Source organism: Neoarius graeffei, chromosome 7 (assembly GCF_027579695.1).
Source record: "Neoarius graeffei isolate fNeoGra1 chromosome 7, fNeoGra1.pri, whole genome shotgun sequence".
NCBI lineage: Eukaryota > Metazoa > Chordata > Actinopteri > Siluriformes > Ariidae > Neoarius > Neoarius graeffei.
The window spans coordinates 11,243,980-11,261,399 of NC_083575.1; the positions used below are offsets into that span (position 1 = coordinate 11,243,980).

A 17,420-nucleotide genomic window follows, 5' to 3' on the forward strand; every position below is an offset into this window, starting at 1 on the left:
TTGTGTTCACAGATAATGTTCTCTGGAAATATTCCTGAGCCCATTTTGTGATTTCCAATACAGAAGCATGCCTGTATGTGATGCAGTGCCGTCTAAGGGCCCGAAGATCACGGGCACCCAGTATGGTTTTCCGGCCTTGACCCTTACGCACAGAGATTCTTCCAGATTCTCTGAATCTTTTGATGATATTATGCACTGTAGATGATGATATGTTCAAACTCTTTGCAATTTTACACTGTCAAACTCCTTTCTGATATTGCTCCACTATTTGTCGGTGCAGAATTAGGGGGATTGGTGATTCTCTTCCCATCTTTACTTCTGAGAGCCGCTGCCACTCCAAGATGCTCTTTTTATACCCAGTCATGTTAATGACCTATTGCCAACTGACCTAATGAGTTGCAATTTGGTCCTCCAGCTGTTCCTTTTTTGTACCTTTAACTTTTCCAGCCTCTTATTGCCCCTGTCCCAACATTTTTGAGATGTGTTGCTGTCATGAAATTTCAAATGAGCCAATATTTGGCATGAAATTTCAAAATGTCTCACTTTCGACATTTGATATGTTGTCTATGTTCTATTGTGAATACAATATCAGTTTTTGAGATTTGTAAATTATTGCATTCCGTTTTTATTTACAATTTGTTCTTTGTCCCAACATTTTGGAATTGGGGTTGTATAATGGAGGGAGTGATACTGTGTATCCAGGCATATTACGTCATCAAGTAGTTGAAAATACAAAGTCTTCCCTAAACCGAACCCTAGATACAGTGAGTCTCCCTAATATAAGTAGCAAATTATGAACTGGGTTAAAAATTCTAACCTAGGTTGAAAAATTCCACTTGACCTGGAACATCTACAACATGAATGCTTGTGACTTGGCAGGCAACGTGATTGACAGGTAAGTGGTTATGCGTCCTTGTCCTGATTGGCTGGACGTTCCTGCACCACGTGTTTTGGATCGTTTTCCTTCCCATTTGAGATTATCCTTTTACGCAGATATTGTATTGCTCATCTCAGTTTACAATGTCATGTTGAGTGCATATTACGTTATCGTTTCTATAGTAACGACATACCGGACGGTCCACGTAAACAGATATAGAAATGTGTTTTCTGTAAGGACACGTTTGGTGCGTTGATTTGATTTTGCACAAATCAACCTTGCACAAGGAGACTCCATCATCAGAGGTTTGTAACAGTCAGAGGTAAAGCTGTAACTTGTATGTTTTCCACCATGGGCAAGTTTTCAGGACTGAGGAGTTTCATGGTTCCTCGTGAACATGACCAGCTGTAATGTTTAATACTTAATACTGTTCGAGTTAAAATTAATCCACCTTGTTGGGGAGTTTAGTCATTCCGTTTTGTATAATTTATCCAAAGAACCTTTGGGAACCTCAAGCGTTTCTTGGATGGGTCAAGCTCTTCTTGGAACCTTATCCAAGATTGAAACCCTGGCATTGTTTTGTCCGGTTCTATGTAACGCCTTTCCAGGTAAGATTGACACAAGAAGATAACCGTGTTACCTCCAACAGTGTCTGCGAAGATTCTCAGTCATCCAGGTCATCGTAAACCGTAGGTGCTAAAGAAGGCAACTGGACTTGCTTGAAATTCTTGAAGACGTTTCACCTCTCATCCAAAAGGCTTCTTCAGTTCTGCCTGACTAGTCGGGAGTTCCAGGTATTTATCCTCTAGTGGACCAAAACAACCTTAAGGAGAGTTGTTGAAGTCACATGGGTTGTTGACCCTCTCCATCATCCTGTAGGTGTTAGGGTCACTGGAGGCCGGGTGTGAACGGTGTTGGCAATCTAGAGTGTCATTAGGGTGATCTGGGGTCATTGGGTCTCTCTGACATCATGCGAGTCATTAAAGGCTACATCCACACGACAACGGCAACGAGATGTTATTAAAAAAAATATCGCGTCCACATGGGCAACGGATCAGTAAAATATCAGGTACATATGGCAACGCAACGCTTGCTGAAAACGATGCAATACACATGCCACACCTCTAGGGGCACTGTAAGACGGTCCCATCGGAGACACCAGAACAATAGAAGAAGTAAACGCATGCGCATAAACCCCTTCTTCTACCCGGCATGAAGCACTGTCAGGAACAAACACACAACAACAAGAAGATGGCTGCGACTACGCAAGGAAATCGTGCCTTCTGTGTGTACAAATTAGTTTTATTAGTGTGCATAGTTTTATATAACTTAATTTTCTTATTGTGTGTGAACATTTTGAAAAGCATTTTTATATAATTTATATAACTTTTTATATTGTGTGTGAACATTTTGAAAAGCAGTCTTATCCAATAAAAAAAAGAAATTCAAGAAATGGTTCAGTTACTTGTTTATTTAAAAGAAAAGCTGTATACAAAAGTGAATGCAATGCAGTGGTTCATACAAAACCGCGAGAGTGCTGCTTGTTCTAGTCATGTGGTTGTGACGTCATCGTAAACAAATCCGTTCTACTCATCCAGACGACTTCGCGACGGCGCCGTTGCCAGATTTTTCCACTCTGGAACCCGTTCTCAAAAAATATCATTGTGGGGCACCCAAAACGCCGGTGCCGTGTGGACGCCAGGCCGAAACGATAAACAATTTTATCAGATTCACCTGAATCCGTTGCCGTGTGGGCAGGGCCTAAAGTCAGCTGAGTCTTGGTGTGGATGTGTATTCAGTCAACCTGGAACAACCATCACTGAACAGAGGAGGTGGTCTGAGGCTACATCCACACGACAACGGCAACGAGATGTCATTTAAAAAAATATCGCGTCCAAATGAGCAACGATCAGTAAAATATCAGGTCCATATGGCAACACAACGCTTGCTGAAAACGATGCAATACACATGCCACACCTCTAGGGGCGCTGTAAGACGGTCCCTTCGGAGACACCAGAACAATAGAAGAAGTAAGGATGCATGCGCATAAACTATTATGTGCGAGACTTCATATTAGCCACAAAGTCAGGAAAATCTGTTCGTAAAATTACATTATAATGACCAAATACAATGAAAAGTATTTTTCCAGTCTCACCTGTGAAAGGTAAACCCATGTGATCTCGTTTGGACGGCAAACCTGTTGGTACAGTTAAACGCAGCTAATCTTTATTCTCCGCTTTGACCTATCCAATATGGCGGCGAGGATGACGTATGATTCTACGCGGAAGGCGGCGTCTTTAATGGTCCGGAATAAATTGAATGCTACACGTTGATGGATTAATTTGCTCTTCTACGCCCTTTTTGAGGAATGTATTGTAGGACTTAAACCCACATCTGAAGAGGTGAGATCGCTCCTTTTTTTTCCCCTATTTTTGCTGGCGGGATTGACTGCCCTAAGGGCAGAGTCTCTCTCTCTCTCTCTCTCTCTCTCACTTTGCACCATTACACAGTAAATATTCACAGTGAAAAATATTTTGTAAGCACGTTTCATGAACCAAGTTATAGGATTTGTTGACAACTCGCATCGAGTTCGTTACACTTCTACCCGGCATGAAGCACTCACAGTCATGTGGTTGTGACGCCATTGTAAACAAATCCGTTCTACTCATCCAGACGACTTCACAACGGCAACGTTGCCAGATCTTTCCACTCTGGAACCCGTTCTCAAAAAGATTGCGTTTTGGGCACCCAAAACGCTGGTGCCGTGTGGACGCCAGGCCTAAACGATAAGCAATTGTATCGGAGTCACCTGAATCCGTTGCCGTGTGGACAGGGCCTGAGACACCACTTATCAGCCACATACAGTGCAGTCCTTGGCACACTTCCCAGAAAAATGAATACACATCCACACCAAGACTCAGCTGACTTCAGTGATTCACATGATGACAGAGAGGGCCAACGACCCACAGATCACCCTAACAACCCTCTAGACTGCTAATACCATTCACACCTGGCCTCCAGTGATCGTAACACCTACAGGATGACTGAGGCCAAGTTTACATTAGACCGTATCTGTCTCGTTTTCTTCGCGGATGCACTGTCCGTTTACATTAAACCGCCTGGAAACGCCGGGAAACGGGAATCCGCCAGGGTCCATGTATTCAATCCAGATCGTGTCAGCTCCGGTGCTGTGTAAACATTGAGATACGCGGATACGCTGTGCTGAGCTCTAGCTGGCGTCGTCATTGGACAACGTCACGGTGACATCCACCTTCCTGATTCGCTGGCGTTGGTCATGTGACGCGACTGCTGAAAAACAGCGCGGACTTCCGCCTTGTATCACCTTTCATTAAAGAGTATAAAAGTATGAAAATACTGCAAATACTGATGCAAATACTGCCCATTGTGTAGTTATGATTGTCTTTAGGCTTGCCATCCTTCCACTTGCAAGTGGTAAGTGATATGCGCTGGGATCACACACACAGCGGCTCAGTCCCGAATCACAGCTTGTGCTCTTCACTCGCGCGCTCTGTGAGCTGCGCAAGGCCGGAGTGCGCACCCTCCAGAGGGCACTCGCTGTTCAGGGCGGAGTGATGTGGAGCGCAGGATGCCTGCGGAGCCGAGCGTATCCGTGTATTGGTGTTGCTGTGTGCACGCAAATCGTGTATTGGTGTTGCTGTGTGCACACTAATCGTTTTAAAAACGTTAATCTGATGATCCGCTGATACGGTCTAATGTAAACATGGGCTGAGAGTATCAACAACCCGTATGATCTCAACGACTCCCCTTAGGGTTGCTTTTGGTCCACTAGAGAATAAATACCTGGAACTCCCCACTAGTCAGACAGAACTGAAGAAACCTTTCGGATGAGAGGTGAAACATCTTCAAGGATTTCAGGCAAGTCCAGGTGCCATCTTTAGCACCTACGGTTGCCTCCAACAGTGTTTTGATAGCATCAGTTCAACTGGTTCTTGTCCCTCTGGGGAACAATTAAAGGTTCAATATGGAACCCATCAACATACCGTATGGTTGCAATTCCAGATAAAGTTCTTTTTAAATTTTAGAACTTCTATCCATCCAAGGAAATCCTTTTTTCTACAAGCGTATAAAATGGATGAAAATTACGCAGTGTGGAAAGATACAAGCCTAATGCCAGGTGAGCCGCAAAATGAAAACGTCCTGCAAAGAAGGGTTCCTCAAAGGTTCTTTGGATAGTTAGCCATTATTTGCTTCTTTAAGAATGGAAAAACAAGGAACAGTCGGGTTGTAGATTATGAATATATAGAAATGCAGGATCAGAAGGTTTTAAAGCCTGCATCCATGTTTTGATGCAATGAATACCCTCTTCAAAACTAATCCATCTAGAATAGGGGTGTCAAACCTGATCCATAAAGGGCCGTGTGGCTGCAGGTTTTCATTCCAGCCATGCAGCAGCACCCTGATTTGGCTTATTCAATCAACTGACACACCCACCCTTTAATCAAGGGTGGGTGTGGCTGCAAGTATTTGACTGTGTGAAGACAGTTCAGTTGATTGAATGAGCCAAGTCAGGTGTGCTGCTGCATGGCTGGAATGAAAACCTGCAGCCACAAGGCCCTTTATGGATCAGGTTTGACACCCCTGATCTAGAATCCAAACGGGTTCTTCAGTTTGTCCCTCTGGGGGAACCCTTGAAGATTCTATGTAGAACCTGACAACATGTGGCTTTGCATTCAGACAAGGTTCCTCTTAGAACATCTTTTGAAGTTAACCCGCTAAGGAACTCTTGGAGAACCCTTGTACTAAGATTGTATATAAAATTATGACAGTCCTGCAAAGAAGGGGTTCCTCAAGGACTTTGGATGGTTAACTATTCTTCGCTTCTTAAAGGGGTTCTTCCAGGGACTCTCTCTGAAATGGAGAGCTTTTCTTGTAGTGTCTTCTATAAAAGTATTTAGAGTTCTCCAAGACTGACAAGTGAATGACCGTGAAGGGTTTTATGTTCTTTAATGGTTCCCCCCAGAGGAACAAACCAAAGATTCTCTGTAGAACCTGACAACATATGGCTTTGCTTTCAGATCAGGTTCCGAGGAAAAAAATCTTTAGAAGTCAAGAACTGTTAAGCATCCAAGGAGCCATTTTACTCTGTGTGAATACACATGATCAAAGTCCTGAAAAGAAGGGTTCCTCAATGGTTCTTTGGATAGTTCACCAAAGTTATGTTCTACTTGGGATTTTCTCCATAAAGGAAACCTGCATAAAAAATATTAAGGTCTCCACCCAAGAGAGACTAACAAAGGACCTTCTTGTAGTTGTAGATTTTTAGAATGAATGTTTAGAAATCAGTGTTGTCATCGAGACCAAGCCATGTCCAAGACCAGGACTTTGAGGGGTTGAGACCAAGGCAGGGAAAGACCGAGGCAAGTTGAGACTGAGCGAAGACCAGACTGGTGTGAGTCCCATGCTGCATGACGCACGTAGAATAAAATGTGGAACGTGCAAACCTTGAGGCAGTTCTCAAATTGATCTGAAAGCTCAACATTCCCATCAAAACACCCAAATACAAACCAAAACGAAGAGCTCAAAACAACTTGCCCATCTTTATTCAACACTTCTTTTCCCTCTTTTATGATTCCGAGACCAAAAAGCGGTCTTGAGACCAAGAATCTGCTCTTGGAAACGCATCCATCTCGCTTCCAAATGAAATGTTCAGTTTGTCCTTCGGGAGGAACCTTTCAAGGTTCTGTGCAGAACCCAGCAACATATGGTTTTACTTTAAGATAAGGTTTGAAGTAGAACACCTTACCAAATCTACTTAGAGAACAGAAAATCCATCTTGCAAATAACCCTTCAAAATATTTTTTGAGTGTACGTTTTATACATTTTGCAAAATCACCGTGTGATCATATAGCCAAGACCTAATGCTCCCCCCCCCCAAGCTGTCAGTTTGATGGCACTTTGGCTTGAAACAGTGTTTCTCACCATCACAGTGTTTTTAAGTGCTTCAGCCTGCATCTGAATTGGCGAAAGTCTGCCCGAGCACCTTAAACAAGCTGTTACGGCAACATAATTTATGTTGCTATCCAGAAATATTCTTCTTTTTATAATCTCCCGATGCTGGCGTGAGGAGCGAGAGGAACAAAGGCCAGATTTGTGCAAATGTCACCTTCTTTTCACCGAGTTACAGCATCAATCACATTACTTCCAGTGGAGAAAGCAGGAGAGGTTAAGCAAACAGGATCTGGGGAATGGGGGGCGTCTTATATCTCGTTCTTTATGTGCCCCGAACCAACGCAGTTACCAGGGAATTATGTTTATCCCCGCTATAATATGCGTTCTCAGGCATTTCAAATGGACTAGTCTGTGGATTTAGGTGAAGTGAAATTGGGTTTCTCCGCAGACAAACATATTGCCCTTTTGTATTTTTCTTTTTATGAATTATACATTGGCCTTGGAGGAGGCACTTTCCATTGTGGTACTTTTGATGAAAAAGGGGAAATGAAAGTGAGTGTGATGGGCTGTTTCTATTTTATTTCATGAAGTTGAAGTGCTCTTTTGCTCATATAAGATGAGTAATTCACTGCTCCGTCGCATACAGAGGCTTCTCATGTACCAATGATGATCACTTGTTTTCGAACACCATCACACTTTGTGTTTTTTTTTTTTTTTTTTGCGTTCAGAAAGTACAGTGGTAATGTTGTAATGAAATGCCTTTACAGTTCCAGTCTCGAGACCAGCATGAAGCTTTGAGTTGAAATGATTTTCTCTTACAATTAATTACCAGATCCTGAAGCAGGAAGTCGGACTAATTTTTTCGACTTTATATCACAGCACTGTCGAATTTGTGGACGTTGCACATCAGTAAATGTAACGAACTAATAAAAAGCATGATGCGCGACATCACTCCACCCCATCGTTGATTGATTGTTTTCAAGTTTGCAAGTGATTTATTCCTTATATAATTTTTTTTTCCTCCTCTTCCAAATAAGAAAGTGGCAAGTAGTACCTGGTTCCACTGGGACAACTCGGTGTACATGCTGACACTTTTTTTTTTTTTTCTGTAATTTAAACAAAAATAAAACATTTAAAAGGAGTCAAAGTCCCTCTCGTGCCAGGATCTGGTCTTCCCAGGTCGTCTCCTGTCCCAGTACTACCCAACTCCTTGAGGCGCATGGGTGCGGCACTAGTCTCCGTAGCCCTCGGCCTCTCGCAAAGCTAGGGTTACAGTGGGGGGCTAGTCCTCTGGTAACCGCGAGAGTTTGACTTCCCCACTCACATGTGTATTGCAGCGTGCCTTGCCAGTAGGTACCATTTTTACGATGGTCTTTGGTATGACCCGACCACGAATAGAACTGGCGATCTCCCGGTTGAGTGGCGGCCACACTAACCACTAGGCCAACTTGCGGTATTTAAAAGGAGAATACAACTAATTATTTACGGTTAATATGAGCTAATTTTATTAAACATGTAGTATAAAAGCAGTGGTTTCTTTTCACAGTGCACCAGTCATACTGCGATATAATCATAACCAGTAAATGAGATTCCAGAGTTTTCCGATAATATAAATAATACTAATGTATCCAATGACTAATCTTTTTTTTTGTTCCTGTTCTCCTCAGCTGGTACACCCTGGATTCCCGTCCAGGCAAAAAGAGAAAAGAGCGAGGGAAGATCCAGGTGAGCATCCAGTTCATGAGGAACAACATGACGGCCAGCATGTTCGACCTGTCCATGCGCGACAAGCCGCGCTCACCATTCTCCAAGCTCAAGGACAAGATGAAGGGTCGCAAACACGACTCGGATGCCTCGTCAGCCATCTTGCCTCGTTCGGCGCAGTGCGATGCTGAATCCCAGCTTCCGCAACAAGTCTCAGACCACAAACCGCAGCACACGACTGTTCCACTGGAGCCCAAACCCAAACGCTCGCTGCTTATCGGGACTCAGAAACTCTCAGCTGCACACTCAATGTCCGATCTAGTAGGAACACACTTCAGGCCCAAGACAGACTCCGTAAACTCCATGGAGGAGAGCGGTGAGACCAGTGCACATTCTGCATGCATTGTTGTTGTTTCCTTTCTAACTTGGGGCATGCTGAAGAATGTACAGATGTCTACTAACAGCTCACTTGGTTGATTTGTATTATTAAAGAATGCATTTAAAACCAAAACATCAATTTTACATTACATTACATGAATGACATTTAGTAGACACTCTTATCCAGAGCGACGTACAACATACCCAGAGCAGCCTGGGGAGCATTAGGGGGTTAGGTACCTTGCTGAAGGGCACTTCAGCCATTCCTGCTGGTCCAGGGAATTGAACCTTTTTGGGACCTTTTGGTCCCAAAGCTGCTTCTCTAAACTTTTTAGGCCATTGCTTAAAGGTGTAAAGCATAAAGGAGATTTTATGCATTACTTTATTCTGTTTTGAATGAAATCTTGCTGCACTTACCACTTGCTTGGGCTTTGTCTAAGTGAACCCTAGCGCACTGTAACTGTATAAAATATTACGCAATACTGATACAAGTGAAATTCAAAATGTTCTCTAAAATCAGATGTATAAAATATATTCTGGATCTCTGGGTTTAACAGCAGCAAAAAATAAATAATCTCAAAGCAGATATTTTGTGGTTGATGTTTTTCCATATTTCATGTGGTTGCTAGGGTGTTGCAAGGTGGTTGCTGTGATAATCCAGTTGGTTGCTATGGTATTCCATGTGGTCCCTAGGGTTTCGCTAGTTGGATGCTATGGTATTCCATGTGGTCCCTAAGGTTTCGCTAGTTGGATGCTATGGTATTCCGTGTGGTCTCTAGGGTTTCGCTAGTTGGTTGCTATGGTATTCCATGTGGTCCCTAGGTTTCACTAGTTGGATGCTATGGTATTCCATGTGGTCCCTAGGGTTTCGCTACTTGGATTCTATGGTATTCCATGTGGTCCCTAGGGTTTCGCTAGTTGGATTCTATGGTATTTCATGTGGTCCCTAGGGTTTCGCTAGTTGGATGCTATGGTATTCCGTGTGGTCCCTCGGGTTTCGCTACTTGGATTCTATGGTATTCCATGTGGTCCCTAGGGTTTCGCTAGTTGGATGCTGTGGTATTCCGTGTGGTCTCAAGGTTTCACTAGTTGGTTGCTATGGTATTCCATGTGGTCCCTAGGGTTTCGCTAGTTGGATGCTATGGTATTCCATGTGGTCCCTGGGGTTTCGCTAGTTGGATGCTATGGTATTCTGTGTGGTCTCAAGGTTTGCTAGTTGGTTGCTATGGTATTCCATGTGGTCTTAAGGTTCGCTAGTTAGATGCTATGGTATTCCATGTGGTCGCTTAGGTTTCCATTCTTTGGTGCTCTGGTATCCCATGTGGTCTCTAGGGTTTCGCTAGTTGGTTGCGATAATATTCCACATGGTTCCTCGGTGGTTGCTGTGGCATTCAAAGTGGGGTTGCTTGGTGGTTGTTGTAATACCCCAGGCAGTTGCTAGGTGGTTGCTCTGATAATCCATGTGGTCAAAATGGTATCCATGTGGTTGCTAGGGTGTTGCTAGTTGATTGCTCCGTCATTCCATGTAGTTGTTATGGATTTGCTAGGTGGTTGCAGTGCAATCCCTGGCAGTTGGTAGGTCATAACTAGACAGTTATTCTGGAATCTCAGATTGTTGCTCGGATATTTATTTGTTGCCATCGTGTTCCAGGGAGTGGATAAAGTGGTAGTGGGACGAACAACCTATTACTAATTACCTACAGTGTCCGGTATGTGAAGTAACACAGCCTCAAATCATTTAATATCAAGACCAGCAAAATGTTCTCCATGTATTCCTTATGCGGGAGTAATTCTGATATTTCCCAAAAGCACAAGCACCCCATTCCTGTCTGGGATTGACTGAATTTCGAGGGTCTATGCCAAGTTTTGTGGTTCAGTGTCAAAAAATGCAGCCTGTAAAAATTGTACAAATTTGCAAATAGAATATTAATAATTTGAAGAAGAAGAACAGCTGGGTCAAGCCACCAGAACTAGCTAGATGTTTTACAGCAGGTTTATCAGGAAATAAATTCAAGGAAATGATTTTTTTCATGTTTTTACTTTCATCCGTTTTAGATCAAGCTGCTGATTTTAAAAAAGTGTATATTTCCTGATTCAGATGGTGTTCCTCCTCACCGTCGCTCTCAGAGCGAGATGCCTGGTTACCAGGATGGCGAGACAGCAGGTGACCCGTTCCCGGAAATGCCGCAGAAATTCGCCACACTCCCACGCAACCGCAACCCCTTCGAGTCGGATCAGGGGCAGCTGTGGGACAAAAAGGAGAAGAAGGAGAAGGTCAGCTTGCTGGAGCGCATGACGGGAAAGAAGGAAGGGAAGAAGACGAGCAACGGAGGACGAGCAGGAAGTTCAGGAGACCTTCGATCCCCAAATCCTTTCACCGCTGAAAGTGACACGAATCCCTTCCTGCCACATCACATGCCCAGGTACTACAGTATGCACAATCTTCCTTACAAACAGTTTTTGAAGTTCTGTTTCTACTGATTTTATATATATATCATGCTTCACAGTCATAAATAAAGGTGTTGTTCAGTGGTGTGAGCATGTTAGAGTTGGACTTTCTGAAAGATCAGATGAGATTATAATCAGCTTGAAATCGAGAAATGTGTAGCTTCTCTTCCTGTGGCTGAAAAACCCCCCTCCAAAGTTCACAGCTGATGAAAATCAGACACCAGAAACCTGCTGGGCTCGATTCAAAGAGCGTGTTATGTCGGGGGAGAAGAATAAAGTATTTTGTTGCCATGACAAAAACTTGAGCATGTTTAAGAAAAAAAGAGGTAGAAGAAAGAGAGAACGAGAGAAAGTTGTGAAGAATTAGAATCATCAGAATAAATCGGACAGTGTCTTGATGCTTTCAGTGGATGCTTTATGAAGAGATGTGTTCTCAAGGCCAGGAGTCAGATCAGGCATCATGAAGGAACTCCTGAGTCTACTTACATCATGATGTGGTGGAAACTTGGGTAAGATCTGAGCTTTCGTGATTCCCTGGACTGGCGTCAGGACCAGCCTGGTCCTCCTGAAGATTGAGAAGATTTTTCAGTGTCGTTAGGTTCCATCCTGACCCAGACAGGCCGAGCGTACAGGAGTCTTCCGAGCTCCTGTAATGATATCTGATGGAGAGATAGACAAGTCAATTAAACAGTGGACTGCAAGCTGCTCATACTCTGCAGAGCTTCAGGTCAAAGGTCAATGAAGGAACAACATCTTGCTGGGGAAAATGTGTGAGCAGGAAAGCTGGATATTTTTTTGCTCTGGATACAATCCAAAAGTGAGTCTGTGAACAGGGGGAAAAAAATTGTCAAATTATAGTTCTCAACAAAAAAATAATAAAAAATTTCTTCCACTTGAATGTACATCCTGACTGAAAGCAAATGAGATGTCAGAAGTCCACGTGTCTTCCCACTGAAATGAAGTACAACCCCAGTTCCATAAATTTGGGACACTGTGTAAAATGCAAATTTAATAAAAAAAACAGAATGTGAAGATTTGCAAATCATGGAAACCCTATTTTTCATTGAAAATAGTACAAAGACACCAAATCTCATCTCATCTCATTATCTCTAGCCGCTTTATCCTTCTACAGGGTCGCAGGCAAGCTGGAGCCTATCCCAGCTGACTACGGGCGAAAGGCGGGGTACACCCTGGACAAGTCGCCAGGTCATCACAGGGCTGACACATAGACACAGGCAACCATTCACACCTACGGTCAATTTAGAGTCACCAGTTAACCTAACCTGCATGTCTTTGGACTGTGGGGGAAACCGGAGCACCCGGAGGAAACCCACGCGGACACGGGGAGAACATGCAAACTCCACACAGAAAGGCCCTCGCCAGCCCCGGGGCTCGAACCCAGGACCTTCTTGCTGTGAGGCGACAGCGCTAACCACTACACCACTGTGCCGCCCTGACACCAAATCAATTGTTGAAACAGAAATTGTTTGAAAAATATACTCTCATTTTGAATTTGATGTCAGCAACATGTTTCAGAAAAGTTGGGACAGGTGCAACAAAAGACTGAAAAAGTTGTGTAATGCTAAAAAATAAAAAAAATTTGGTTATTTGGCAACAGGTCAGTAACATGACTGGGTATAAAAAGAGCATCCCAGAGAGGCGGAGTCTCTCAGAAGTAAAGATGGGGAGGGGTTCACCGCTCTGTGAAAGACTGTGTGGGCAAACAGTGCAATAATTTTAAGAATAACGTTCCTCAATGTCAAACTGCAAAGAATTTGTGGATCACATCATCTATGGGCCATAATATCATTAAAAGATTCAGAGAATCTGGAGAAATCTCTGTATGCAAGAGACAAGGCTGAAAACTGACATTGGATGCCTGTGATCTTCAGGCCCTCAGTCGACACTGCATTAAAAGCAGACACGTGTCTGTAGTGGAAATCACTGTATGGGCTTCAGAAAACCATCATCTGTGAAAACAGTTCATTACTGCATCCACAAATGCAAGTTAAAACCATATATAAATAATATCCAGAAACACCGCTGCCTTCTCTGGGCCCGAGCTCTTTTACAATGGACTGAGGCGAAGTGGAAAACTATCCCGAGGTCTGACGAATCAAAAGTAGAAATTTTTAGAACTCATGGACACCACGTCCTCCAGGCTAAAGAGGAGAGGGACCATCCGGCTTGTTATCAGCGCACAGTTCAAAAGCCAGCATCTGTGATGGTATGAGGGTGCATTACTGCACATGACATGGGTAGCTTGTACATCTGGGAAGGCATCATTAATGCTGAATGATGTATACACCTTTCAGAGCAACATGCTGCCATCCAGACAGAATCTTTTTCAGGGAAGACCTTCCTTCTTTCAGCAAGACAATGCCGAACCGCTTTCTGCACATATTAAAACTGCATGGCTCCATAGTAAAAGAGTCCAGATGCTAAACTGGCCTACTGCAGTCCAGACCTGTCTCCCATTTAAAACGTTTCACACATTATGAAGCGCAAAATATGACAAAGGAGACCCTAAACTGTTGAGCAACTGAAATTGTATATCAGGCAAGAATGGGACAACATTTCTCTTTCAAAACTACAGTAACTGGTCTCCTCAGTTCCCAAATGTTTACAGAGTGGTGTTAAAAGTAGAGGTGATGCAACACAGTGGTAAACATGCCCCTGTCCCAACTTTTCTGAAACATGTTACTGACATCAAATAAAAAAAAGAGCATATATGTTGTATTTGTACTATTTTCAGTGAAATATAGGGTTTCCATGATTTGCAAATCGTCATTCTGTTTATTTTTTTTATTTATGTTTTACACAGTGTCCCAATTTTTTGGAATCGGGGTTGTGTAATGTCAACACTGTGAGAAATAATAAAGCTAATTGAGCTTTAAATCGGATATTTGGATTTCTCACTTCCTGTCCCACACTGTTTTATTCCTCTTCCACCACAACAATTTGCCAACACGAGCAATATTTCTTCATTCAACTAACAACAAGTCGTAATATTGAGATGTTTCTAGTTACATGGTAGTTAGCGTGATAGGAACGTCCATGACACAAGTTCCTCTTATCACATCCGTTCTCGCGGCTATAAATATTCATTCCCTCCCTCACCAGCCTTTCTTTTTATCTCTCTCGAAGTTGATAAGAGAAAGACGGCTTGAATTTCAGAAACACTGCTCCAAAAGCACTGACACTGGAGACTCCTTCGAAAGCTGTGGAAAAAATCAGAGCTACTCTCGAAGCACTAACATATTAGAACGAGTGCTTGAAGATCAGTTAACTGAGAAGAGTCGGAGTACATTTTAGGCCACACCAATTTAATTAGTTGGTTCTCGGATTTTTTTCAGGGAAAATATGAAGCGAGCGGGCGAAATAAAATAAAAAAAAAATGCTCTGATGGTAAAATTAGCGGTGGAAATAGACCAAACAATACAGGCAAACCAGTAAACGGAATTTCAACAGACCTGTCAAAGATTTTACGCTGAATATCCTAACAATCACAAACACAGGCTTTGCAGGACTCCCCTCCACCACAAGTCTTTATCGAAAATGAAAAGGGTGGTTTGATTGGTTTTCGACGTCACATGACCTCACATCACGTGACCTGTTGGCGGGAGTTTGATTTAGATTTTTTTTTTTTCATTTTGCATTTTCTTCAAGCGGCGATTCCAAGAACCAACTAATTGAATTGGTGTGGCCTTAGTTTTTAATAAATTCTGGTGTTTTTTTTTTTTTTTTTATGGAGCAGATACATGAGGATCCGGCGGCACGGTGGTGTAGTGGTTAGCGCTGTCGCCTCACAGCAAGAAGGTCCGGGTTCGAGCCCCGTGGCCGGCGAGGGCCTTTCTGTGTGGAGTTTGCATGTTCTCCCCGTGTCCGCGTGGGTTTCCTCCGGGTGCTCCGGTTTCCCCCACAGTCCAAAGACATGCAGGTTAGGTTAACTGGTGACTCTAAATTGACCGTAGGTGTGAATGTGAGTGTGAATGGTTGTCTGTGTCTATGTGTCAGCCCTGTGATGACCTGGCGACTTGTCCAGGGTGTACCCCGCCTTTCGCCCGTAGTCAGCTGGGATAGGCTCCAGCTTGCCTGCGACCCTGTAGAACAGGATAAAGCGGCTAGAGATAATGAGATGAGATGAGATACATGAGGATCCAAAATGTAGTCAAAAAAAGTCTATTTTAAAATATGTTTGAATGCTGGATCATGATCAGGAAGGTCAAATTGAGGGGAAGATAAATAATACTTCAATGTGATCATACACTCGCCGGCTACTTTAAGAGGAACTTGTTCTTGGCTGCAGGAGTGGAACCCATTATGGTTTTCTGTCCGCTGTTGCATGCTGAGATGCTTTTCTGCTCACCACGGTTGTAAAGAGTGATTAGATGAGTTACTATATCCTTCCTGAACCAATCTGTCCATTTTCCTCTGACCTCTCTTATCAACGAGGCGTTTGTTTCCGCCCACAGAACTGTCGCCCACTCACTTGATGTTTTTTGTTTTTTGCACCGTTCTCTATGAACTCTAGAGACGTGTATGTGTGTGTGTGTGTGTGAGAAAACCCCAGGAGGTCAGCAGTTTCTGAAATACTCAAACCTTCATGCTCCATCTGGCTCAAACCAACACCCATGCCGCAGTGAAAGGAAGTCACACTTTACTTCACTGAGAGATCACAGTTTTTCCCATTCTGATGTCTGAACATTAACCGAAGCTCTTGATTTGTATCTGCATGATTTGATTGGCTGATTAGAGATCTGCATCAAGCAGAAGGTAGGTGGATGGATGGATGGGTGTTCCTAATAAAGTGGCCAGTGAGTAGAGTATTTTGAATGAACTAAATCAAAATTTGCTGGGTTTTTTCCCCGTTTTGAAATTCACTCTGAAGTCTAAACTGCTATCTTTTTATTGTGGTTACTGACCGAAGTGATTGATGGTGCCTTTCTCTTGAAAGGCACTTCTCTATAACAGCGTAGGAGGTGACAAATTGTCAAGCTGCTCTCCATTTCCTGTCTGTGCTTCATTCGTCTTTTCTACGACAGGTTTATGATCAGACGTACACACGTGTGTTTATCCTGTGCAGCAAAATGCACTTTCACTCAGTCATTCTCAGAGTGAGTGAGCGTTGCTTTCTTTTTGTCCTGTTTTGCAGTGATCACGCAAAGAAACCCGTCAGCAGTGAAGGCCCGAGTAAGAAAGGCGCTTCCCCGGAGAAAAAACAAGGAAAGAAGACCACAAAAGAGTCTGTAAGTTTTGTTTAGTACACCTGGGTCTCATTTCTCAAAGTTACGGTATGTAAATGTATGGAAGTGATGCTCTGAGTGTAATCTCATCTCATCTCATTATCTCTAGCCGCTTTATCCTTCTACAGGGTCGCAGGCAAGCTGGAGCCTATCCCAGCTGACTACGGGCGAAAGGCGGGGTACACCCTGGACAAGTCACCAGGTCATCACAGGGCTGACACATAGACACAGACAACCATTCACACTCACATTCACACCTACGCTCAATTTAGAGTCACCAGTTAACCTAACCTGCATGTCTTTGGACTGTGGGGGAAACCGGAGCACCCGGAGGAAACCCACGGGGAGAACATGCAAACTCCGCACAGAAAGGCCCTCGCCGGCCCCGGGGCTCGAACCCAGGACCTTCTTGCTGTGAGGCGACAGCGCTAACCACTACACCACCGTGCCGCCCTCTGAGTGTAATCTGATGGCAATATTAAATATTTTAGTCTAACATACTTACGAGGGGGTTGTCTGTGTCTATGTGTCAGCCCTGTGATGACTTGGCGACTTGTCCAGGGTGTACCCCGCCTTTCACCCGTAGTCAGCTGGGATAGGCTCCAGCTTGCCTGCGACCCTGTAGAACAGGATAAAGCGGCTAGAGATAATGAGATGAGATACTTACAAGGAAGAAAACACCACAGGGTGCGCTGTTCTCGGAAATTAATCAATGACAAAGTGGATTATTTTCCAATAATGGAGCATTGGGGCAATCTGCAAGGTTGTTAGAGAAATACTTGCACTTTTTATTCATTTTTAGGTACTTTTAGTGTTATGAAACAAGTTACTGATTA

General features: G+C 43.5%; 1 protein-coding gene across 1 annotated transcript in view; it reads left to right on the forward strand.

Annotated features, from left to right (window-relative positions):
* Positions 1-17,420, forward strand: part of LOC132889097 (rab11 family-interacting protein 2) — a 38,102-nt gene that overhangs the window by 11,350 nt on the left and 9,332 nt on the right. Inside the window, exons 3-5 of the mRNA XM_060925263.1 lie at positions 8,476-8,888; positions 10,989-11,313; positions 16,494-16,587. Of these exons, the coding sequence (XP_060781246.1) occupies positions 8,476-8,888; positions 10,989-11,313; positions 16,494-16,587 (832 nt within the window). The remainder of the gene's footprint in view (positions 1-8,475; positions 8,889-10,988; positions 11,314-16,493; positions 16,588-17,420) is intronic.